The 23583-nt window shown below is 67.2% G+C and overlaps 3 protein-coding genes across 10 annotated transcripts; all 3 read right to left on the bottom strand.

The window, feature by feature from the left end:
* Nucleotides 1-106: 106 nt before the first annotated feature.
* HDAC10 (histone deacetylase 10) lies at nt 107-6335 on the bottom strand. Of its 4 annotated transcripts, none has more exons than XM_065924467.1 (20): nt 5171-6334; nt 4960-5094; nt 4670-4766; nt 4375-4472; nt 4191-4295; nt 3982-4050; nt 3688-3814; nt 3468-3533; nt 3231-3290; nt 3066-3155; nt 2821-2927; nt 2676-2743; nt 2327-2591; nt 2128-2212; nt 1707-1798; nt 1523-1579; nt 1170-1248; nt 791-973; nt 552-704; nt 107-390 (listed from the first exon to the last, which is right to left on the bottom strand). In XM_065924467.1, the coding sequence occupies exons 1-20, from the start codon at nt 5227-5229 to the stop codon at nt 358-360; spliced, it is 2028 nt and encodes a 675-aa protein (XP_065780539.1). In that variant the 5' UTR covers nt 5230-6334; the 3' UTR covers nt 107-357. The 4 variants fall into 4 exon arrangements, with proteins under 4 accessions (XP_065780539.1, XP_065780511.1, XP_065780520.1 ...); XM_065924439.1 differs by having other exon boundaries at nt 4568-4766; XM_065924448.1 differs by having other exon boundaries at nt 545-704; nt 4568-4766; nt 5171-6333.
* Nucleotides 6336-7346: 1011 nt separating this feature from the next.
* Nucleotides 7347-15485, bottom strand: MAPK12 (mitogen-activated protein kinase 12). Its single transcript, XM_065945769.1, has 12 exons — nt 15112-15485; nt 14911-15040; nt 12589-12647; nt 11672-11783; nt 11530-11559; nt 11263-11310; nt 10644-10758; nt 10346-10417; nt 10114-10193; nt 9965-10043; nt 9714-9887; nt 7347-7891 (listed from the first exon to the last, which is right to left on the bottom strand). Exons 1-12 carry the CDS (start codon nt 15234-15236, stop codon nt 7812-7814), a joined length of 1104 nt encoding a protein of 367 aa, XP_065801841.1. The 5' UTR covers nt 15237-15485; the 3' UTR covers nt 7347-7811.
* A 1629-nt stretch (nt 15486-17114) lies between these two features.
* MAPK11 (mitogen-activated protein kinase 11) lies at nt 17115-23221 on the bottom strand. Of its 5 annotated transcripts, XM_065924506.1 has the most exons (12): nt 23064-23221; nt 20862-20991; nt 20731-20789; nt 20528-20639; nt 20427-20456; nt 20284-20331; nt 20089-20203; nt 19750-19821; nt 19433-19512; nt 18918-18996; nt 18663-18836; nt 18176-18399 (listed from the first exon to the last, which is right to left on the bottom strand). In XM_065924506.1, exons 1-12 carry the CDS (start codon nt 23177-23179, stop codon nt 18320-18322), a joined length of 1095 nt encoding a protein of 364 aa, XP_065780578.1. In that variant the 5' UTR covers nt 23180-23221; the 3' UTR covers nt 18176-18319. The 5 variants fall into 5 exon arrangements, with proteins under 5 accessions (XP_065780559.1, XP_065780550.1, XP_065780578.1 ...); XM_065924487.1 differs by lacking the exon at nt 18918-18996 and having other exon boundaries at nt 17115-18399; XM_065924497.1 differs by having other exon boundaries at nt 20731-20991.
* Nucleotides 23222-23583: the final 362 nt, after the last annotated feature.

Raw genomic sequence — 23583 nt, forward strand, 5'->3', positions numbered from 1 at the left:
GTCCACCGACACTTCCCGCCTGGGTCCTCCTTCCCGCCGGTGGGGAAACTCAGCCAGAACCGAACGAGTCAACTACACGGGGATCAATAAAGAGGCGGAGTCGGACTTTGGCTTAACCTACTTTTACTGACGGCTGGGAGAAGGGAGCCGGGGAGGGGCCGTCCGTGTAGAGGCTGGCGCCGGAGCGGGGGTCCCGGCGGTAAGAGCCCCTGAGCCCGTGTCCTGGGCAGGCCTACAGCCTGGCCCTCAGGTCAGAAGCCTCGCGCAGAGACGTGCTGGCGCAGTTAACAACAGGCTCCCGGGGGACTGGTGCGTAGTGTCGTTTCCACGGTGTAGATACTCTCACCCTGGCCGACTTCAAGCTGCCAGGTCACAGCACTCAAGGAGGCGCTGAGAAGCGGGGCACAACTGCTTGACAGGGCCATGAGCTGGTTCAGGGCAGCACCCCGCTCCCCGGGATGTGAGCCCTCTCCCCACAGAGACCTAAAGCAGCTGTCACCCAAGGCCCCACGCATTCAGCCTAAGCCTGGCCCCGCAGCCTCACCAGCCACCTGCAGCATCTTCCACCTTGGCTCCAGCCGTGGTCTCAGGTACATCAGGGCCTGCGTGTCCTCTGGGGTGGCCATGGAGAAGGGACCCAGGCTAGGGGGTGCCTCCCCATTCAGCACGCTGGCCAGGACTGTCGCAAGCTGGGGTGTGGATTCCTGGGCCAGCAACAGAGGTGGAAGCACGGAGTCACTGATTTCTCCCGACCTCCCATCCCACAGCAGGTCCCCCCCACCCAACTCACCTCATCCACAAGGGCCAAGACTCGGCCGCCTGCCGGGCCCCGAAGTAGTGCAGCCAGGAGTGCAGCTTGGGGGTCCCGCAGGCCATGGGCCAGCCCCAGCGCCACCAGCACCAGGTCAGGCTGGAAGCTGTAGGCCAGGGGCAGCACCAGGGCCAGGGCACAGCTCAGGAACCCACCAGTCGTCTATGGGAGTGACAGCAGCATAGCCGGCCCATCATCCAGGAAACTCTGGCCACTCGGGTCACCCCACCTCACAATCTTGGGTGGGCAGACACTCACACCCCCAGTCCCGCCAGGAAGGGTAGGTAAAGGCCAGGAGTCTGGCCCTCATGCCAGTGCTAGTGAGCACAGCTGTCCTGCCCTATGACTCCCCACTCACCACTGGCAGTGGCACAGAGACGTGGAACATGGACGGGGCAGTTGCCTCCTTGCCCCCAATGTTCAGCCATAGATTCCTCCTTCCAGGGGAGAGCAAGCATATGGATACATGTGCTTGTGCGTGAGATGCCGCCCACTCTCCAGAGCCCAGACAGATGAGGGGACAGCTCAGGGGCAGAGATGCTAGGACTGCTGACCCTCCGTGCTGGAGACCCTCCTGGCATTGCTCCCATGGGGCCCTTCTGGAATTCCAGCTGCAGAAGGCCCCGCCCACCTGTCACCCAGGAATCCAGGGTGATGTGTTCACCCCACCCTACTTGTGAAACTGGACCTACACATGACCCGAGATCATACCCATCATCGGTGAGATCTGGGGGCCGATCCAGCTGTCCCACGGCCACACACAGCAGCCTAGAGGAAGAGTTGGCTCCTGGATGAGCTGCACTCACCCCACCTGGAGCCCATTCCCAGAGCCCTTCCCACGCGGCCAGCCCATGAGCCCTGCCTGGGAACCTCAGACCAGCCAGGAGAGGCTTACCTCTGGGCTCCGTGGGACAGGCCATACCGAACAGCAACGTCCAGGGTGGCAGCTGCAGCAGGGGCTGGGGTGGCTGCCATGCCACTGCTCACCTGTGGGGTGGGTAACAGGTATAAAGGGCAACTCCCAAGCTGGGTAAACATACCCATCTGTCTTGTCTTTGCCCCTGGCTACGGGGTATCATCTGTGCAATCTGAGGTCAAATTGCTTCAACTGCTTCACTCCTGAAAACAAGACGCTTAAAACTATAAGTCATCCCCTTCACCTCTCCGCCAAGAGAATTTCCTTGAGGGAACTGAGGGGGTGCTCCTGAACTCCAACCCTGGGGGCTGTCCTGGGAAGGAGCCTGGGTACAAAGCAACACTCACGTCCACACGGTTCTGTACCACCCAGCCCTGCCCTGACTCCCGGTTGCCCCCACCTGCCCATCCAGGATCCTGTCCAAGAGGTACAGGACCTTCCCGAGTGCAGCGAGGGCCTCGTCCTGGGCCAGGGTCTCACGTGGCCTGTGGTGGACAAACCAGGGAGACAGAAGGACACGGCGTGACACAGACCACAGCTGAGTCCCACAGCCACGGGCAGCCACGGCCCGGTCCTCCCCCCAGGCCCGCCCTGCCCACCTGGCCCAGGCCTGTGCTTCCTCCCGCGGCAGTGACCCCTCCTCACAGAGGACGCCCAGGGGCAGGGCCCGGCCAGCGTCTGGCACAGTCAGGGCAGCAGCCACGCGGATAGGGGGTGTGGGGTGGAGGTGCAGCTGCTCCAGGAGCACGCTCAGAGCATCAGCGGCCTGAGTCACCGCTGCCTTGAATTCAGGCTCCCCCGGTGGCAGCGGTGAGGGCCTCCCCTCTGGGCAGGGGGTGCCGGGGCTCAGTACAGGGGCGGCACCTAGGGGTACAGGGTGGTTCAGAGTAACAGCCACCGACAGCAGCCTGAGGCGCCATCCCACCTGCCGACCCAAGTCAGGCTGACCTTGCTGCTGGAGGCTCACCCAGTGAGGGGCCTGGGCTGCCCGCACACGCTGGAGGGACTCCAGGGCGCTGCGAGGAGAAGCAGGATCAGGAGGCCCGGCCTCCCGCCCCGGCCCTTCCCACCCCCCTTCCTCCTGGCCCCACACCTGCCCTGGGGCTCCATGGGCCCTGACAAGGGCAGGGCAGGGTCGCCCAGCAGCGCTCGCACCGTCATGCACACGGACTGGGAGAGGGACTCCAGGTGGTAGCCACCCTGGGAGGAGGAGGAGGAGGAAGAGACACGACAGGCAGGGCGGTCAGGGCCCCAGGCGGGACGCCCCGCTCCGCACGGCAGCAACCTCCGCCAGTACCCCGGCCTCTGCCCAGGTGCCCTCCCCCTCGCTGCGGTCACCTCCAGCACGGCGCAGACCCGGCCGCCAGCCAGCATCTGCAGCAGTTGTGTGAGGTGGGCGAAGCACTCCGGCGTGGCCAGCATCTGCCCCTGCAGCCAGAGCCAGGCGTGAGGAGGGCCTGGCCCGGGGCCCAGAAGCCCTCTAAAGCCAGGCCAGGCCCTCACCTCGGGATCGCCGATGGCTGAGTCGAATCCTGCAGAGACTAGGACCAGCTCAGGGTCGAACTGCAGGCAGGGCCCGGTGGGAAGAGAAAGAAAAGCAGCTGGAGCAGAGGCAGAGGGGAGGCCCCTCCAGAGAGACCCTCCTAACCCCCAAGAGTCCTGTTCCACGCTGGTGGGGAGAGGGGAGCCTCTGGGCACCGAATACCCCTCCCCTCCTGCCTCCAACCCCTCCAGAGTCACCTCAAAGGCCAGGGGCAGCAGCACGTGCAGGAAGGCGGCCACGTAGTCGGCATTTCCCATCCCGACCTGCAGTCAAGAGGCGTCAGAGCAGCCCTGCCAGGAAGCACTGCAGGGTCTTCAACCCCAGGCCTGGCTTCTGGGGGTGGTTCTGGCTGCACGCCCAGGGCTACACACGGCTTAGGGGTAACGTAGACTGGGTGAGGGGGGTGGTGGCCAGTACCTGGTTCCAGGGCAGGTTAACAGTGAAGCCAAGGCCCCGCCCCCGTCCGACAGCATCAGCATCTGACTCCCGCAGATGCGGCCAGAAGTGTCCGTGCTCGTAGCGGTGCCAGGAGAAATAAAGGACGCTGCAACAGCCAGCCGGGGTCAAAGGTCAGAGGTCACCCCCCCCCCAGCCTCAGGGCTCCTGGCAGAACCCTGACCCCAGCCCCCAGCCGCTGAGCACACAGCTGTGTCTCCCCTCTCAGGCCAGGCTCAGCCTGAAAAGTGGGGTGGCAGGGAGCCCCCCGCTTACCTGGGGTCATCCTCGAAGATATACTGGATGCCCTGACCATGATGGACATCCCAGTCAACGATGAGGACCCTGGGACAGACAGTTCTGGGGTGATAAGGGTCAGGGCCTCCCACTCCTGGCCAGGAGCCAGGCCCAGGATGGGAAGAGGTCCCTCCGTCCCCGCTCCGCGTCTGGCCTGGGCCTTACCCTGCAGCCGGACTGACACAAACCTGCGCAACCCGTGCTGCTGCTGGGCGTGTTTGGCTGCTATGGCTACGTTGTTGAACACGCAGAATCCGTTGGCAGTAGCCCTCTGGCTGTGGTGTCCAGGAGGCCTGCGGGTGAGTGTGGGGCAGGTCAGGGTCACTGTGCCTTCACAGGGCCCCCAGCAGGTCGGGGGGGTGCCGCGCTCACCTCACCAGGGCGAGCCCGTTGCGCACAGCTCCCGTCAGCACCGCGTCCACCAGCTGCAGCGCAGCCCCCGCGGCCAGCCGGGCACAGTGGAAGGTACTCTGCGGGGGAGAGGTCCAGGTCAGCCCCCGGCCCCCCACTCCTCACAGGCTCGACCAAGGCCTGTGCCAGGTTACAAGGCACCATTCCCGGGTACCTGCAGTGGCAGCCAACAGGGCACAGCACATGGGAGTGCCGGCCGTGAACAGGCACAAGTACCGGATGTGTGACTGGGGGGCGGGTCAGCCAGGGCACGCACCGGATGGAGGTAGACGGCATCGTACTGCTTGGACAGGGCCTGGAGCTCCCTGGTGCCCAAGGCCTGGGTCCCCCGCAACAGCGCCACATACTCGGGGCTACAAAGAGGCAGGCAGGCAAGGCAGGGTCGCCAGGAGAAGCAGGTAGAGGAGAGAGGGACTGCCCGCCTCATTGCTCCTTCACCTACCCCCACAACGGGGAAACTGAGGCTTGGGGGGAGGCTCTATGTGCCGGAACAGCAGGCTTGGGCAGCCCCAGCCTTCTAGGGCCGTGGCCCGCCCCCCATCTGACCTGTGCACCAGGCCCAGCTCCGCCTCCGAGGCCTCGCGGGCTGCCAGTCGCAGACACCTTTGCTCCAGACCTTGCTGCTGCAGACACTCCAAGGCAGTGGTCAGGCGCTCAGGACACTCGATCTCACACTCAGGGCTGAGTGGACAGAGAGCTCAGCGTCCAGAGCCTCTGTCTTCACCCCCCACCTTTCCCTCTGCCAGGCCCCACATACTCGTCCCAGAGCAGCCGGGCGGCTGTCATGTCCTCGTGGTACACAAGTGCGGTCCCCATGGCCCGCCGGGGGTCACTGTAGGCCACTCAGGGTGGGCAGGACCCAACGATCCCGCTTACAGGCAGATCAGTGCGCCGCCCGCCCCTCGTGGCAACCCCAGGGAGCAGCCAGGGGAGCCACTGGGGCCTGGGCGGGATCTCAGGAAGCCCAGACGGGGAGGCCCCAGGTCCAGCTGGCGCCACAGCCAGGCCGGGGTCGCCCGGGTAGCTCCAGAGCCCTGGCTTCCGTCTCGTCCCACGTGGGGCTGCCCCAGTCCCCGCCCCGACGCAGCAGAGCGGGCCCAGGCCTGAGCCCCTCCGGCTCCGCGCGCCTCCCTTCCCGCCGGCGGCGGCTCCCCATCCCCCCTCCCCCTCCCCCGGCGCCGAGGGCGGGCTCTCTGCCTCGCGCCCTGCGGAAGTCGGAGCGGCCGGGTGCGGAGCCGGACGGCCAGAGTGCCCAAGCTCCGCGGGCTGTCGCGGCGGCGCCACGCGAGTCTGCGCCCCCCGCCCGGGGCCTCCTCCAGGCCAGCCCAGACCCCGCGCCGCGGCTCAGACACAGCGGTTGCCCACCGCCGCCCCGCGCTGCCCGAGGCCCGGCTGCGAGAGCGCAGGGAAAAGGGAAGGAGCGAGGCGATGAGGAGCCTCGCCCCGGGAAGGGGGCCAGGACTCAGGCCGAGAGGGCTGCAGCGCAGAGCTACGCCCCAGGCGCAAGAAGTGTCCGACTGAAGCTCCGGGAAGACCCCCGGCCGGAAAGCGGGGGACTCGGGGGCTCAGGACTGTGGCCGAGAAGCCGGACAGGCGCAGCACCGAGTGGGGAAAGCGAGGGAGGAGACCAACAGAGGGGTGTCTCCCGGCCTCAAACCGAGAGCTTCGGGGGACTGAGCCCGTGGGGGCGGGCTGTGGGCCGGGCCTGGAGGGCAGACTTTCTGAGGCGGTCTCGGGTCGGGGCGAGATGGCTGGGCCTGCGAGGGCTGGTCTCCGCGGCGGGAGATCTGGAGGCGGGGCAAGGGCCCGGGGCAGGCGTGCTCGCTCCCGTCCTCGGTTGCTGCAGCCGTACGGGGACGACCCCCACGGCGGGGCAGCTGTAGAGGGAGGCCTTGCACTGCCCCGCGGCCCTCGGCCTGCTCGAAACGCCCCCGTCCCGGTAGGGGTGCTTGCCGCGTGGGCCCCTGGCCGCCGCCGGCTGGGGAAGGCGTGCCCGCCCCGGAGCCAATCAGAGCAGCTCGGAAGCCGCGAGCCGACAGGCCGTCCCGCGCACGTGGTCGCCGAGGCGGGGCCCGCGGCCGCCCGCCCCGCGGAGATGGCTGAACGCTTGCGTCACAGACGCGGGCGGCCTGGGCGGACGGCGGTATCCACTGTGGTCACTTGTCTTGACCGTATATATTCGGCTGAACCAGCTGTGCGCGAGGCCGGGAGAAGGAAGACCGGCGGATCGCGCCTTGCGCGCACCTGCCTAGGGAAACTGGGGAGGAGCCCCAGGGTGGCCCCTGACCCGTCGGCGAGTCCTCTACGGCCAGCAGAGGGCGCCGCGGGCTCACCCGCGGCTGCAGGGTACTGCCGGGCCTGCGACAGGAAGCGGAGCGCAGAAACCACCTTCTGCTAAAGCTCAGGCGTCTCAGAGGCCCCTGAGAAGCCGCCAGCGTCTTGCATGACCCTCCCGCCCACGAATCTGGCCTTGGAGAGTGCGGGAACCCCAGATACCGGGGACTGACACCCGAGTTGGACCTTGACCCTCTCACCCCTGTCAGGCCCTGCCCTGCATCTGGCTCCAGGCTCTAAGCTTAGAGGAAGGAAATGGCAACCCACTCCAGTATTCTTGCCTGGAGAATCCCATGGACAGAGGAGCCTGGCGGGCTACAGTCCATGGGGTTGCAAGCGGTCGGACAGGACTGAGCAACTGACTACACAACCACCACCGCGCAAGAAGGCCGGGGCCAAACCCCGCCTCGGGGGCTCCAGGCCTGAGGCTCCCTGACACAGGTTGGGGGGTCAGCTTTGTGGCCGGGGAGGGAAGGGTTGCCCAGGCCCAGTGGCTCAGGGTGGGGAGAAACTCCCAGACCAGCCTCCTTATTCCAAACACAAACCTAAAGGTGGAGCTCCAGCCCAGGAATGAGAAAGTGAAGCAGAGTGTGACCTACAAAAGGGTTTATTTCCTCCAGCCGAGGGGCCACACCATGTGACCAATGTACATTCCAGGCTGGGGGTGAAGAAGCGTCCACACGAACACCCTCAGGAGACGCATCCCTGAGTCGGCATCCTGTCCTTCCTTCTCAGCACAGTTCAGAGAAGGCAGGGTCAGAGGCCAGGACTTGACCCCAAGTCCTGTCCCACCCCACTGGCTCTGAAGCTTCTGGTGCGTCCTGGGGACAGGGACCGCTGCTGGCAGGCTCAGAGCCCAGCCCCAGGTCAGGTGGGCATCCTGTCCAGAAAGTCCAGATGCTCCTCCAAGGTTAGGCTGAGATGGGGTCTGCGAGCAGAGGAACAGGCTTCCAAGAGAGGTTCCGTGGAGTACAGGGGCTCCCGAGACTCCAGCCTCAGCCAAGGTCACAGTGGCAGACGGGGTCTCCCGTCCAGGTGGAGCCCCAGCCAGGGCCCAGGCGTCTTCACAAGGCTGTCTCCTTGGAGACCTTGGCCCCCAGCTGCCGGGGAGGCTTGAAGCTGAGCACCTCTTTATATGTGACACCTGGGGCCAGAAGGACAGTCACAGGAGAAGGAGCCCACCACCCATCAGACAGCTCCACGGTGCATACCAAGCTACGACACCAGTGACCCAGACCAAGTGCTCGCCCGGGCCAGTGACAGCTCCTGAGATTCCACTCGGGGTGGGCATGGGGAAAACGCCCGGGCCCAGAGCACAGGTCACTGACCTCGGGGCTCACTGCCCCCTAAATTACAGTCAGAGATCACTGCCAGGGCTTAGGCACCAAGGGAGCTTCCCACATGTGCGAATCCATCTGTATCCATCCCCAGGGACTGTCCACCCTGACGGGACTCCTGTAGCCCACACACGCAGCCCCCAAAGTGGCTCTGGCCCCACAGCCTGCCTCAGTGAACAGAGGATGTTGCGGGCACATAAACCAATGTGTTCACTCAAGTGGAGCTACTCAGGGTCCCACCAGGGCCTTCCAGCTTCTGAATGCAGAACATCTATGAAGCCTCAAACGAGAGTGAAGTTCCCACTGAGCACCTGCATCTCGGGCTTCCTCGCCGGTCCCCATGTTCCCTGCACCATGCCCAGAGCGGGCGGTCCCTAGGGAGGGGGCGCTGCTCCACCTCTCCCAGCGTGCCCACACTCACCAGGCCGGCAGAGCGCCCGTCTGGGGGACCACTGGGGCTCCCGGAGCCCATTCAGAGGACCATGACTCAACAGCATGTGGTCTGTGTGGTTTGCCCAGTGAGTGGCACGGTTGTGTTCCCACCCGTGGGGTGACTCCCAGGCCATCCGTCTGACCTTCACGCAGGGCGGGGCCAAGCCACACGGGGATGGTCAGTGTGGAGAAGCCCTTGCTGAAAGGCTGGCCTTTCCCAGGGAGACAGGAAGTAATGAGCTTAAATACCTGACCGGGGCTTTAACCGCAAACATGGTCTGTAGTAAAAGCAAAAGTTCTTACTACAGTTTGGGGCGGGAACCACAGACAGGATCCTATGGCCTGCGGTTTTGGGTTTTCTGGTCTTTTTTTAGCAACAGAAAACTTACAAGCACAAAACCCAGCACAGAGAAAGGTGCAGCCCCCGCTGGCAGCACCGAGAACCCAGGGACTCAAAGGAGCTTCATGTGAGCGGCACAGCCATCCGGCCCCGCCCCACCCTCCGCGTCCAGGACCACAGCGCTGGCCTGAGGCTCGGCCAGGACAGGGCCTTGGACAGCAGCCACCAGGCCCGCAGCTCCAGCGGCCCTATGCTGCCCTCAGCTGGGTCCCCACTCCCTCCAGGGGCCTGAAGCCACAGAGAGACCACGTGCTGGACGAGGCCCGATCCAGCGTGGGGCGTCAGGGACCTGGTCGGGGGGGGCGGGCTGGGGACCACGCAGGTGACCCTGAGCCCAGCCTCAGGCTGAGCAGCCCTCAGAGACCAGCAGAGCCCTCGGTCTAGGGACAGCCAAAGCAAAGCCTGGCGGCGCAGAGCATGAATGGGGGTGCTCAGTGGGCTGGAGGGGACGGGCAAGGGGTGCTGAGGAAGGTGGGGGGCAGACGGGCTGCCTGGCGTGGACCTGACCCTGCCGGCAGGACAAGGGTGCTGTGTGACTGTGTGGTAGGAACGGTCTTGAAGGGGCAGGAGATCCAAGAAGTATGAGCAGAGGCCTGGGGAGGGGTTCCGAGGGGCTCCGGGGCAGCCCGGGCCCTGGCCCAGACGTGCACGGGCATGCTGGCTGCTCCGGGCGCCAGGAGAGGCCCAGTGCCTGGATGTGCCCTCTGACCTCCTGCTGCGCTCCTCGCTGAACCTGCATCCCGGGGAGGGGGGCCCGGGACCCTGAGCGCCGCCCCCCGGCCGGGGCCCCCACTCACGCTTCCACTCGTCCAGCGTGCGGTCCACGTCATCGAAGGACTCATCGTATTTCTGGGCCTGGGGCTCGTCCTCCGTGTCCTGCAGCGACTCGAAGTAGGGGTGGGCCAGCGCCTCGGCCGCCGTCACCCGCTGCTCCGCGTCCAGCACCAGCATCTTCTCCAGGAGGCTCACGGCTGCAGGAAGGGCAGGTCAGGCCGGCCGGGGGCAGCGTCCTAGGGCCCGGCCCCACACCCACCCCAGTGCCACCTACCCAGGGGGCTCGCGTTGGTCAGGACGGAGGCAAAATCCTTCTTCTCCAGTTCAGGGAGGCCCTTCATGTAGTTCTTGGCCTGCGCGGGAGCAGGCCGTGAGAAGCCAGTCCCAGGCCTGTCCCCAGCCCCCGCCCGGCTCCCGGCTGACCTCGTCACTTTGCAGCCTCTGCACAAACTCCGCGGGAGGCGTCCCCGTCACCTTCATGATCTCCTTCAGCTGGTCCAGGTCTTGGCCAAGGTCAGGAACACAGAGCGGGCCAGAGACAGGGCTCGCCCACCCACCTGCTCCCGGCAGGTGTCCCCTCAGGTGCAGGGAAAACCCCCCCAAACCCAGCCCCAGGTGCAGGGTAAGTCCCAGCCTGGCCCTTGGTATAGGATACGGTCGTTGCCTTTGAAGAGCGTCTTCCCCGTGATCATCTCGGCCATGATGCAGCCCACGGACCAGATGTCCACTGAGACAGAAGCCCCTGCGTCAGGGCTCCGCGGGCTGGGGAGGGGGGCACACACAGACTGGGGAGGGGGAGACACAGACGGGGGTGGGGGTAGTGGAGGGGTCATGGGCGCCGGAGCCATCTGGCCTGCCACTGCCCACCCAGCCCCCCACCCAAGTTGGAGCCTCCCCACGGAGCAGCCGCCATGGACCCCCGTGGAGCAGGGCGCGGGCAGGCAGCTCCTCACCCGTCTGCGTGTAGTGCATCCAGTTCAAGATGACCTCGGGCGCCCGGTACCACCGGGTCACCACGTACCCGGTCATCTCGCTGTCTGCCTGCCGGGCCAGGCCGAAGTCCAGGATCTATAGCCAGAGTCAGAGGGAGTGGGGGGCAAAGTGGTCTCTGGGGAGTGGGCAGGCCGACTGTGGTCCAGAAGACCCCAAGGGGCCTGGGCACACAGGAGCCTCAGGCCAAGCCCCTGGGGATGAGGTCTCGACCACGTGTCCCTAACTCTGCCTCCAGGGCCCCCTGACAGACAGGGCCCCCGGCCCAACAGACCACGCCTGCCCCCAACCCTCAGAAACAGGCCCCCGGGGGTCTCCTCCCCGCGCCCCCCCCCCTGTGGACTCCCGGCTGCGCCAGTGCCTCTGTGCAGCCCCCTTCCGCCCCACTTCTCCTCAGGCAGGTATGGGCATGTGCCACAGGCCACCCGCCAAGTGCCTAGGACCCCGGCCACGGCCCGGATGGCTGGGGTCTGGTCCGTCCGCATGGGCCTGGGCCAGCCCACCTCCGGGCCTGAGAGCAGGGGCCCAGCGGGCAGACAGGCGGGTGTGGGGGAGGGCCCGAGCACCCAGCCCCGCACACACCTTCAGTTCACAGTCCTCGTTCACCGCCAGGTTGCCGGGCTTCAGGTCCTGGGGACAGAGGCATGGTGTTGGTGCAGGGCCAAGGCCAGGGCCCGAGCAGCGCCTGAATGTGGGGGCACGGCCGGCCTTCTCTCAGCCCTTTCAGGAAGGGTGGGGTACCCGCCCCGGGCGGTGTGCAGAGGGGGTGCCCCCGCAGGGGTGGGCGGCTCTGGGATGGAGCCCCTTACACCCACAGCCAGGAGAGGCGCCCCCCGGGCCAGGACTCACCCTGTGGATGACGCCAGCAGCGTGGATGTACTGTGGGGACAGAGCGCAGTCAGCGGCCGTCAGCTCGCAGGAACCCAAGTCCCGGCCATGCCCGGGGCCCCTCCCAGCCCAGCGGGCGCCCCCCGCCATCCCGTGTCCCCACCTTCAGCCCCTTGAGCATCTGGTAGACAAGGAACTGCACTCGGTCCTCACTCAGCTTCTCATGCTTCATGAGCTTTCCCAGGTCGGTGCCCATGAACGGCATCACCAAGTAACTGCGGGGCGTGACAGGGTACAGACAGTCAGGGTCGCATGGGACCCCGTCACACTGCGGCATGTGGTCCCCGCCTCCCACGGCGCTACCCCCGGGCCCCACCCTGTGGGCCCCACGAGGCCAGGCAGCTGAGAACTGTGCTTTGGGTTTCCGAAGGGTGACCAGGGAGACCGAGGTTCGAGGCAGGGGAGGGGGTGAAAGAAAGGAGAGGTGGTTCTGGATAGGGGTGAACGCAGGGCATCCCCATCGGGGAGCAAGCTGAATGGGGTGGGGAGGCGGGGAGACACCCTGAGCACCCCACCAGGACACTGGGCCACTGTGTGCATGTCCTTGACCTCCGCGAGGCTGGGCGGCGAGAAGCCCGTCTCCCCCGCCCTGGCCAGGCCGGGCCCAGGCTCCTAGCCGAGGGGAGCGTGAGTCCAGGGGTAGCCACCCCGGCAGTCACGGGGCAGGCGTCACAGAACAGTCAGCACTGGGCCCCCTGCGCCCCTCCCCTCCTGCCAGCAAAGGTCAGCAGCTCCAGTTACAGGCACAGCCTCAGGGCCAGCACGGAGCACGGGACCCGCTGACAACCCTCAGGGCCAAGACTCACAGCTCTGGCACTGCCAGAGAGGCCCAGGTCCACCCCATGGCACCAGGAGCATGTGGCAGCGGGCAGTGGGGGGCCGGGTGCGCCCCGACCCCTGGCCAGGCTGCGAGGCGAGACCCGCCTCAAGGGGCTCCCCGCAAACCCCAAAGCTGAAGTTGACACCCAGGAGCCACCCAACACCAACTCCCTACCCGGCCAGCCCCAGGCAGGCACTCACAAGTCCGTGAAGTCATCCAGCGTCTCGTCGGGCGTGAACACGTCCAGCAGCCCAATCACCTGGGGAGGAGGCCAAGTGCCGGGTGGGCGGGGGCTCGGGCACCCACTGTTCTCGGCAGGAGAGCCCCTTGCAACTGCCCACGGGCCCAGCTCTGCCCACTGGCAGCTCTACCTTGCCCTGGCACACGTGCCCACAGACAAAGGCTATTTCTGGATGGAGACTGCGGGCATCCTCTGGGGGAAGGGCAGCCTCAAGTCCGGGGCAGCCCCCAGCCATCCAAGGAGCTCACCCCTTGGCCCATCATCACCCCACTTCCTGTCCCTGCTGAAGACCCAGGACCAGGGTGGGGGCAGCCAGCCCCTAGGAGGGACCACGCCTCTGCCAAAGAGGTCCAGGTAGACGGACTAGGACCAAACCCACAGCCCGCAGGCCTGTGCTTGGGGGGAGACAGCACGCGAGCAGTGACAGCTGGCTCCAGGGCCTCCAGGGACCTGTGAAGCCTGCACATCCTAGCGGCTGGAGGGACAGGTGGGCGTGCTGGCAGGGGGCAGGCTTGGCAGAGGCCACACGAATGGTGGCCGAGGCAGGAGACAGAGAGCTCGGAGCATTTGAGGAACACGGGAGAGAGGCCAGGTGGCCAAGAACCAGGCCAGGGAGCCGCCAAGGAGAAGCCGAGGAGAGCGAGCGGGCCCGCCACGCCAGGTGAAGGCTGCCCTGATCCCAGGAGCCGCCGCGGGGGGTTAGGCGGGCACGCTACTGCGTGCGGCCCCGGCTGTGGTGCGGGGACAAAGTGGGCAGGAGGCAGAGGGACAGCTCGGTGACCACCGCAGCCTCCAGGGCCAGACACGGGTGAGGGTGGCAGGGACACCAGAGAGGGGCCAGAGGCAGCAGGAGCCTCAGGAGGTGGTTTCAGCAAGGATCCCGGAGGTTCAGGGGAGGCGTGACAGGTTGATGGAAACTTCCAGGTCTCTGCCTTGCACGAAGAGGCCGGTGCTGGGGGTGGGGGGCTGGGGTGCAGGGGCAGAGGTGGGCACAGAACGGGCGGGACTGGGTCACGCCTCAGCTTCTCGGAGACCGTTTCTTCCCAGGAACCCAGGATCATGAAAGGCGGAGCCTCCCAGCTCAGGGGGGCAGCTGCTGTGGGTCAGGGGGCCTGCAGGAAGGCAGGAACTAGCGGCAGCGGGGAGGCCCGAGCAAGGAAGGACAGGACCGGGAGGCCATGGAGCAGAAGCCCAGGGAGAGCGCAGACAGGGCAGGGCAAGGGGGGAGCACGAACTGGGAGGGAGGGGACCGCAGGGAGGCTCTGGCAGAGGGGTCGGTCCTCATGGGGACGAGTCCTGCGTGTGAGCAGGTGTGCCTGCAGGTAGCAAGGCCGGGGCGGGGTGGGTGTCCACCACAAGGGGACTCCACCTGCGGATGGGAGTGCAGGGCCCACCGAGGCGCTGAGCGGGTGGGCCCTGGAGCTGAGGGCAGTTTCCTGGTGGACACGGGGACCAGGAGGTGCCGGCCCGCCATGATTGGCCAGGGTGTGGGCACCCAGATCACCCTCAGACTGGGCAGGAGTGGCTGCGGGAGGGGAAGCAGGCAGCTTTCAGGGTCACAGGAGGAACTGCATGGAGGAAGAAGGGAAGGGCCCCCTGCGGCCCGCACCGTGCAGGGAGAGGCTTGGGGCACCACGGCCGTCTCCTGCGGGCAGGTCTGGAGGCAGAGGAGACGCCTTCCTGGTGGGGGCCGGCCCTTCCTCACATTGTGGGGGTGGGCGTCACAGGAAGGGTCTGCGTGCAGCTGGTGCCCAGCATCCTCCACACACGGCTGGGCTTGCTGGACCCCTTCACCATCAGAGACCCGGGGCTCTGAGGAAGCTGACAACTCCGGTTCCTCCGCGTTCCCAGCCATCCCAGTCCCAGGCCTGGGGCTCAGGAAGCAGACTGGGGTCAGGAGAGGGGCTGGAGGAGCTGGCAGGGGGCAGCCGGCTAACCGGGGGCTGGGGGTGGGTCCCCTTCCGGGAAAACCCCTCCTCCCGCCAAGGTCCCCAGGGCTCAAGTCAAAGTTTGGAGCGAGTAGGGCAGGAGCCCCGCGGCCTGGGCCATCCGCGAGCAGGCCCCGGGCGGAAGAGCAAGAGGCGGCTGCGGAACTGGCCCAGGCGGAGCGGAGGAGACCCGGGGAAGCCGCCCTCTCGACCCGCACGCTCCGGGACACGGTCGGACCCACGGCCTCCGCCCCGCCACCCCAAGGAGCAGCCCAGGGGTCTCCGGGGCAGGATCTGGGGCCGGCGGGGGATGAGCGGAGCGCGGCGGCCGCGGATCCGGCGGCGCGACTCACGTTCTCGTGGCGCATGTGCTTCAGCAGGCGAAGCTCGCGGTAGGCGCGCTTGGCGAACAGCTCGGACTGAAAGGGCCGGTACAGCTTCTTGATGGCAACCTTGGCGCCCGTGCGGCTGTCCACCGCCGAGCTGCGGGGCGCACAGCTCAGCAAGGGGCCGGGACACCCCACCCGCGGCCACCCAGCCCGGCCTGCGCTCACCACACGGCGCCGTAGGCGCCCGAGCCCACGGGTTGCAGATCCTGGTACACGACGCGCACCTCCCAGGCCGTCTTGGTCACCTCCTGGCGATAAAAGCCCTTGCGGGCGGGCGACGGAGAGCTCATGGCTGGCCGGGCACCGCCCCCGCCGCGGACACCGTGCCTCGAGGGCCGGGGTCCCGGCGCGCACCCGGGTCGCCGCCGCCGCCGCCGCCGGGAAACCCGGCTGCCGGCTGTCCCGTCCGGAGCTCCGACCCCGGCACCCGCCTGGCCCGCGCGCGGCCCCTCCCCTGCGGGAGGACCAACCGGCCCCGGGGCCCGGGCGCACGTGACGCCCCCGCCCCCCGCCGCGGCCCCTCCGGAAACCTGAGGCGGCGCCGCCCCGCAGGCCGGAGGCGAGCGAAGTGGGGAGGCCGGAGGCGGGGGAAGGGAGCGCCGCGGCGCAGGGCAGCCCCCGCCCGGACTGGCCCGCCTCTGCGCTCCGCCCTCGGGCTGGACTCGCCGGACCTAGCGCACGGTGTCTCCGCTGGAGGCCCGAGGGACTCGTCTCCTCCTTCCCGCCGCGCCCAGCGGCGCTGGCCCATCCTGGCCGTCTGAGCTTGTCAGCTTCTACCCCCAGCCCCAAATCACCGTTCAGCAGTCCCGCCAACTTCCTCCCGCGATCAGAGAACTCCCACCCTGAGGCACCTGACCTGAGCACTGTAGGCCAACTACTCACCCCAGGATGCCCCTTCACCCTGAGCTGACCCTCCCACCCCCGGCTCCGATCCACCCCCGTCTGGCCTTTATCCCCCTTTCCCTGTGAAGAAGCGCATTCCCTTTCCCTCTCCTGAACTCAGAGTGCCTACCACTGCCTGGGCCAGTCCCGCAGCCACCTCTGGCTCTTCCGCCTGGGGCCTGCTCGCGGATGGCCCAGGCCGCGGGGCTCCTGCCCTACTCGCTGGAGCAGAGAGGGCGGTCCTGCAGGCCCCCCACCTGGGTGGGGACACTACCCAGAGATGTGCACGCAGTCCTGCAGGCCCCCCCCCCCCCCCCCCCGCCTGTCCAGCCCAGGTCCTCAGGTTTACGTTTCAAAACACAGCCAGAGCGGCTCACTCTCCCCAGGAAGGTATGTCCGACCCCCAAAGTGAAGGGGCGCCCACTTAGCTTGAGATGGGAGCATTATCATTTCATGCGTCAGAGCCCCCTCCATGCCCTCCCCCAGCCCAGTGACCCAGGCCTGAGACACAGTGGGGTAACAAGATCCCCGGGGGCCCGGCCACCTTCCGTGCCCTGCTCCGTGGATCAGCGGCCCTGCAGCTCGCCGGCCAGGGCAGCTTTACACCTGCTCCACCGCAGCGAGTCGGCACTCAGGAGCTGCAGGCTGGTCTGTGGCTGCAGCCTGGGGTCCCTGGAGCCACAGTCACCTTTGCCCGTGCCCCTCATCCCCTGTGGTACCCCACCTGCCTCCTCCAGGAAGCCCCCAGCTGGCCCCCTTACTCTCTGCATTGAGGTGCAGGGCTCCAGAAGGGTTCTGCTGCTCCTGCCCCGCCCCGCCAGGTCGACAGGGGTCCTCCGGGACCTGAGGCCAAACAGCCACGCTGACCAGGCCTCTCTGCAGGTGCAGCTCCCAGATGATCCCCACAACCCTTCCAAGGCCTGGGGCAAAGGCACAGAATGTCCCCATAATAAGAACACCTTGCCTGGTCCCCAGTGGGGCCTGGGCCTTCCCAACCTGAGCTGCAGGGAGCAGCAGGGGCTTGACTGGAAAGAAAGGAAAGCTTCTCCCTGGCCCTGGGGAAGGCAGGCCTTTGTTCCCCCACCCCGCCTCCTCCCTGACCAGAGTGAGGGGCAGGTCTGGATCTGGACCAGACGCTGCCCAGTGAACCTCTGAGGGAGTGGGTTGATTCTGGGCAGACAGCCTTCTCTGTCCACCTCAGATCCCGCTGGCCCTCAGGGGCTGGTGGGATGCGGCCCTGCTCTACAGGCAGTAGGGGCAGCAGGAACTGGAGCCTGAGACACGAGCCAAGTGGGGGGCAGGACCCCTTTATTGCAAATCCCCCGTGCAGGCACTTGACACTCAGACCTCCCTGGTCCTGGAGGGTGAGAGGTCACCACCTGACAGAGAAGCCCCTTGATGGTGGCCCCACACCCCCAACACATCTGGAGGGTTCCTGTCCCAGAGGTCGCTGGGTCCCCTCCGCTCTGGAAGGACGGAGGACAAGGCGGACCCACAGATTAGAGCACCCCAGGTCCCTGCAGCAGGACCAAGGGCGGCAGAGGTGGGGCTGGCACAGGTCTCTCCGTCTGCCTGGGGCCAGGACCCACATCCACACTGGTGGGCACCTCCTCGAGGCCAGAGCCCCCCAAGCCTGCCAGGCCCCCAGCGGGCCCGGGGCCCCGTGCCTCAGGAACCTGCTGCAACTCCCATGTCCAAGGGGAGAGGGGGTTTGCCCACAGGGATGCCCGTGGCCACCTGAGCCCCTTGCACGCTGCCCAGCAGGCTCTTAGCAAAGCCTTGCGCCCCACCCACATCGAGGACTGAAGGCAGGGTAGGCAACAGTACAGTCACCCGCACTTGGGCCTGCGGCTGGTCACACCGCAGGCTCCCAGGGGCCCTCAGACTCACACACGCCTGCGTCTGCTGGGATGTGTGGATTCCAGGACACATGCGGTGCATACAGCACGGGTGGACATGTGGCTCCAGGCAGCCGCCCCACTCCGCCACCCCCATGGAAGACCCTTTGAGCCTCAGCACTTTTGAAGGGAACCCCTCACTTGCAGACCGAGCAGCTCTGACCATCAAGACTCTTCCTTTGTGCAGGGAGGCTCCCACCCCAGTGTACTTACCCCCCGCCCAGAGCCAGCCCTCTGGGATCTATGTCTGGAAACACACACACTGCCCAGGGAGAGGTCTTTTGGCACCCAGGTCCTCCCAAGGAGGCCCTAAAGGGGACTTCGGGAGGGGGGGGCAGGAGAACAAGGACGTGCAGGACGGTGTGCCCAGACTCCCACGCCCTCGGCTCACGCCCGTGCAGGCATCCACACACGTGCAGGTTCCCCAGAAGGTGCAGCGTGAGGACCAGGGTCCCAGGCCAGGGATGGGTGCCACTGGCTGTGGTGGCCTCAAGGCAGGCGCCCCCCATGGGGGTCTGGCAGGCCGGGGCTGGCGGCAGGTGGGCTCAGGCCCCCTCTTGGTCCCAGCAGGGTGGCTGGCAGGTGGCATTTCATCACTGCGCAACGTCCAGGCTGCCCAGCGGCTGCGGGGGCTCTGGGGGCTTGAAGCTGAGGACTTCCTGGTAGGTGAGCTCTGTGCGGGGAGGGGGAAGCGTGCGCTCAGGCCCCCAGCAGCCCAGGCCTCCCAGGCTCTGGGAGCAGCCTCTGCTCACGGGCCCCTTCCTGGACCCGCCTTGTGTGGCCCCCAGGTTTCTGGTGGACTCACCCAGGCCCAGCTCTAGCTGCCCCCTCACGCCCCTGTGTTGGGGGTATTTGTCCCCCCACCCAGACCCTCTCGGAGGAGCGGGAGTCTCCTGCTGAGAACGGCCAGGGCCAGCCTCAGGGACACGGCCTCACCCTTCCACTCCTCCACCGTGCGCTCCTTGGCCTCCACGCTCTCGTCGTAGGGCTCCGCCTCGGGCTCGTCCTCCGGGTCATGGTACTGGCTGAAGTAGGCGTGGGCCAGGGCCTCGGCCGCGCTGACCCTCTGGTCACTGTCCAGCACCAGCATCCTGCCCAGGAGATCCACAGCTGCGGGGGCAGGGGTGCCAGGTCAGCTCCACCCCCAGGGCCGAGCGAGGAGCCCCACCCAGGCCCCGGGCCCGTCCTCACCCAGGGGGTTGGCTCCGCGGAAGATGCTCCTGAGGTCCTTCTGGGGCATGGGGGGCAGGGACTGGATGTAGGTCCGGGCCTAGGTGCCCACGGAAGGGTCTGAGGGGCTGTTCAGGGCCTCCCCGCCCCTGGCCCTAAGCCAGGCAGGGGCTTGATGGGAGAGGCCCCTGGCCTTTCTCTCCAACGAGCCTGGCCAAGGGCATGCGTGGAACAAAGACATCCCCCCTCGGATCTGGGGGCTCCAGCACCTTGCCTGGCCCCACAGGCCCGCAGGCAGGCCCAGGTGTGGTGCCACTCCGCGGTTCGTGGCCAGGACGCTGCAGGTGCCCAGGCTTCACCCGCCCTGTCCCTCATGCCAGGAGTGTCTCCCCAGGACACCCGTTTCTCCCTGAAGGGGGCCGTGCCCGCCTTGGGGTCTGTTTCACTGTGGCCCATGCTCCCCCCATGGGGCCCCATCTAGTCCCACAGCCCCCCTCCCACCAGGTCAGCAGAGGGACTGGTGACCAACGACTCACATGTTCCGAGGATATCTTTGCTAGAACCTCAGGGCTGGGTGTGCCCACCACCTCCATGATACGCTTCAGCTGGTCGATGTCTGCCTGGCTCAGGAAAGGTTCAACGGCCAGACATGGACTCTCCTGGGGTCCCAGGCCCCAGACCTTGGGTCGCTGCCCAGAGCCTGCTGTCCTGCCACTGGGGACAGGGACCCGAAGGTGGCATGGTGTGGGGCAGAGGAGGCAAGGCTGTCCAGAAAGGGCCAGAGCCCACCTCCCTTGACTCCCACCCTGCAATAGGAGGCCCAGCCCTCCTCCCCAACCTGAACCAAGGATACAGTCATTTCCGGGGAAGAGAGCCTTTCCCTGGAGCAGCTCAGCCATGATGCAGCCCACGGACCAGATGTCCACTGAAGGAGGAGGCGCACCATCAGTCTGCCCACCCCAAGTCCCGCCCCAGAGAGCCGGGGGCTGGACCCACCAGCCCCGCGGTCACGTCCAGGCCCCTTCCTGACGGCACCCTGGGCAGGGCACGGGTCAGCCCAGGACCTGTGGTGCCCTGCCTTTCTGAACGTCTGGTCCTGAGCTCCTGGCCTGTCTCAAAGGTCCCTGGCCTCTGGGCCCCGCCCGCCCGCCCGCCCGCCCCCGCAGGCCGCGCCAGGTGGGGCTGCCATCACCTGTCTGGTTGTAGTGCATCCAGTTCAGCATGATCTCGGGCGCCCTGTACCAGCGCGTGGCCACGTAGCCAGTCATCTCCTCGTCTGCCTGGCGCGCCAGCCCGAAGTCCAGGATCTAGGGCGACCCCCGGCTTCAGCCCCGCGGGTCTCCACCTCCCTGCAGCCGCCTCCCAAGCCCCTGCCCTGGTCGCTCACCCTCAGCTCGCAGTCCTCGTTCACAGCCACGTTGCTGGGCTTCAGGTCCTGCGGGCCGGGCGGGCGCGGTGAGAGGCTGGCAGAGTCCCAGGCGCAGGAACCCCCGCCGCCGCGCCGCCGCGCCACCGCGCACCCGCACCTACCCGGTGGATGATCCCGGCCGAGTGGATGTACTGCGAGGGGGAGACGGCGGGGCGTCAGGCGCTGGCCCCTGCGCCCCCACCCGCGCCCGCTCCGCGCCCACCTTTAGCCCGCGCAGCAGCTGGTACACCAGGAACTGGACGTGCTCGTCGCTCAGCGCCTGGCACTTGACGATGTTGTTCAGGTCGGCGCCCATCAGCGTGGTCACCAGGTACCTGGGTGCGGCCGGGAATGAGCCCCGCGCCCCCACGCCCCCGCCGCGCCGCGCCGTCCCTGCACCCCCGCCGCACCGCCTCCGATGCTCACACTTCGCTGAAGTCCTCGAGGGAGGTAGCCGGCGTGAACACGTCCAGTAGCCCGATGACCTGGGGGCGCGGGGAGTCAGAGCCGGGCGGCCGGCGCGCCCCCCACCTCCTGCGCGCCCGCCCCCTGCTCACGTTCTCGTGCTTCAGGTGTTTGAGCAGCCGCAGCTCGCGGTAGGTCCTCCGCGCGTGGATCAGAGACTGGAAGGGCCGTGACAGCTTCTTCACTGCCACCCTCTGGTGCAGCCGCGTGTCATAGGCCGAGCTGCAAGGCCGTGCGTGAGGTCCAGCCTCGGTCCCGCCCTCCCCACTGGCCAGAAGGCCACTGGCACCACCATCGAACTACACTCGCTCCCAGGCTCTCCCCTCCCTCCTGGGGTCTTCTTTTATTTATTTTTTTTTAATATTATTTGCTTGGCTGTGCTAGGTCCTAGTGGAGGCATGTGGGATCTAGTCCCCTGAGGAGGGATTGAACTCTGGCCTCCCCGCATTGGGAGGACAGCATCTTAGCCACCGGACCACCAGGGAAGTCCCCCTCCTGGGATCTTGCTCCTTCCTCCAGAGGCAGGTCCCCTTCCGCTGACCCCCTGACATCCGGCCTCCCTAGCCCACCTGAATTTCTCCTGACTCCTGCCCCCCTCTCAGGGTGGAAATACCACCGCAGGGAAACAGCCAGAAGTGTGTTCTCAGAGTAGACAGTCCTTCAGCTCCCCGTGGGCCAGGGGATTGGGAGCCCCCTGAGGGGTCTCAAAGTCAACTCCAAAGCCCTGGAATATTCAACACGTGGAGGAGACCCTGACCAAAGGTGTGTGCTGCATCCCTATCTTTGACAGTGAGAAACTAGACAGTAGGAAATGTCCAGCAGAGGGTGGTGTCTGGAGCCCCAGAGCATTCCCCTCCTGCAGCCCCACTTCCCCCTCCCCACGGAGGTGCAGACCCGCAGCCTCCATGCCCAGTTGCCCAGCGAGCCAAGCCCTCCCAGCTCCCGCCCCACCGCGGTCTCTAGGATCCAGCTTCCCTCCAGCAAGCTGTCATGTGCAGCCACCCAGCCCTCCACGCCCACACAGGGAGCCTCCCGCAGCACGTGGGATGCTCGTGGGTGATGGTGGAGGAAAGCCGGTCTGGGGTGGGAGTCGGGGGGAATGTCCCTCACAGGGGAGGGGAGCAGACACTTTTTTCTGTCTGCAGAGTCAGCAGAGGACTGTGGGGACTGGCAGCAGGCCATCAACTTCACCCGAGGAGGGAGGGAGCCCAGGAGTGACACCTGCCTGGGGCCCGCTTCCAGCCAGAGCTCTGTCAGCTCCCCAGGGGCCAGGCGCACGTTGGCTCACACCCTCTCCTGCCCTTGAGGTGTTAGAGGGGAAGCCAGGTCCCGGTGGCTGGGGCGGCTGGAGTGGCCTGGGGTTCCCGAAGGCCGGCCAGTGACAGCATGAGGCCCGAGGCCCAGGGGACCCCGAACCCCTGCTCCAGGCTCCAGCACTGGGCCCTGGGAGGGATCTGAGGAGTCCCACTTGGAACCTTCTGCCACATCCTAGAGCAACAACTCTCCCCCGGGGAGCCTGCCTGCCCACACCCATGGCCCCACAGACACCTGGCACCTCACCGGTTCTGGATAGGGGGGGCACCCCTTGACATCCACACCCACAGCTGGCCTAAATGTCAACACTGAAACCCCAAGGACTGTCTGCACGGCCCGGCCGGCCCCACCAGGCCCAGGGCCTCCCCAGGGTCTGGGTCCCAGGATCTCCGTGCAGTGTGCGCTGTCTTGGTTGGGGCAAAAATGGGGAGGGGTGTAGACCCTCTAAAGACTGTGGGGGATGGTAGGCTTCTCTGATCAGGCCTGAGCCCCATTCGGAGTCTGAGACCCCTTAGAAAACAGGGGTGGGGGCCAGGCCCACGGAAGAGCTTGAGGTCATTCTCAGGCAGGGGTCTTGGCGCCCCACCCCCAAGCAGGACTCTTCTTTTTCAAGCAAAACTACCCACCCTGGGGCGGGGGTATCTACCGGAGCCCAGGGCTGCCTGACCCTTGACCGGGGAACCCCAGATGCGTGGTCAGACATCCAGGGCCACGGAGACCGGCCCTTTCGCCAGCTGTGACGCCGCAGATTCAGACCCGGAGGAGGACGCCCCGGGCTGGAGGGGCAGGACCACCCTTCCCTGGCCAGGGAGAGGCTCCGGGAGGAGTTTCCCTCGCGCCCCCACCCCCCATTCATTCCTTGGATCCGCGTAAGGCCCGGGGGCGGAGGCAGGGTGAGCCCCTCCCCGCGTGGGAACCCCGCACGGGGGGGAGGGGCGCGCGCGGAGACCCCATCCCCGCCCGCCCCAGCCCGCCCCTACCAGACTGAGCCGTAGGCGCCCGAGCCCACCGGGCGCAGCCCCTGCAGCCGCTGCGGCACCTCCCACAGTGTTTTGTTCAGCTCCTGCCGGTAGAAGCCGGCGCGCGGGCCCGACATGTCCGGAGCGGCCGCAGCTCTGCGCGCGCCCCGCCCCGCGCCCCGCACCCCGCGGAGCCCCAGCCAGCGGCGGGAGGCGGGGCGGGGCGGGGCGGGGCCGAGGAGGGGGTCCCGCAGACTAGCGCGCGGCTTCCTGCGGGCCACGGGCGGCGGCCCGGCGGAAAGCGGCCTTCCCGGGGGAGGGGGGATGGGGGCCGTGAAACGGCCCCTGGCTCCTCCCGCGGCCTCCTTCCGGGGACCGGGCGCCTCCCCCAAACGCGCCGCGTCTATCCTCGGCGCGACACCGCACGGGCCGGGCCAGGCCGCCTCCACCTCCTGGGCTCGGGTCCTCGCACCCTCCCGTGCCCGCACCCAGGGCGCCACCCCTGCCCATCTGCCTTCGCCCGCACTCCGCCACCCGCCTG

Source organism: Muntiacus reevesi, chromosome 1 (assembly GCF_963930625.1).
Source record: "Muntiacus reevesi chromosome 1, mMunRee1.1, whole genome shotgun sequence".
NCBI classification, from domain to species: domain Eukaryota; kingdom Metazoa; phylum Chordata; class Mammalia; order Artiodactyla; family Cervidae; genus Muntiacus; species Muntiacus reevesi.

Bases quoted from the DNA above. Each gene is read 5' to 3' on its own strand.
- HDAC10 (XM_065924439.1), bottom strand. From the start codon at position 5,229: ATGGGGACCGCACTTGTGTACCACGAGGACATGACAGCCGCCCGGCTG. The intron at 3,291-3,467 runs GTGACTCTGGAG...CCCTGCCTGCAG, and splicing joins TGCTGCCCCTGGCCTTTGAG to TTCGACCCTGAGCTGGTCCT. The intron at 2,592-2,675 runs GTCAGCCTGACT...CTGTACCCCTAG, and splicing joins GGTGAGCCTCCAGCAGCAAG to GTGCCGCCCCTGTACTGAGC.
- MAPK12 (XM_065945769.1), bottom strand. From the start codon at position 15,236: ATGAGCTCTCCGTCGCCCGCCCGCAAGGGCTTTTATCGCCAGGAGGTG. The intron at 9,888-9,964 runs GTAGGTGGCACT...CCCTTCCTGCAG, and splicing joins GACCAACGCGAGCCCCCTGG to CCGTGAGCCTCCTGGAGAAG. The intron at 7,892-9,713 runs GTGAGTGGGGGC...TTCTGGCCCCAG, and splicing joins CACGCTGGACGAGTGGAAGC to GTGTCACATATAAAGAGGTG.
- MAPK11 (XM_065924478.1), bottom strand. From the start codon at position 23,179: ATGTCGGGCCCGCGCGCCGGCTTCTACCGGCAGGAGCTGAACAAAACA. The intron at 20,332-20,426 runs GTAGGTGCGGGT...CCCGGCCCGCAG, and splicing joins CGGCCGGGATCATCCACCGG to GACCTGAAGCCCAGCAACGT. The intron at 19,822-20,088 runs GTGATGGCAGCC...CTCCTCCTTCAG, and splicing joins GATGCACTACAACCAGACAG to TGGACATCTGGTCCGTGGGC.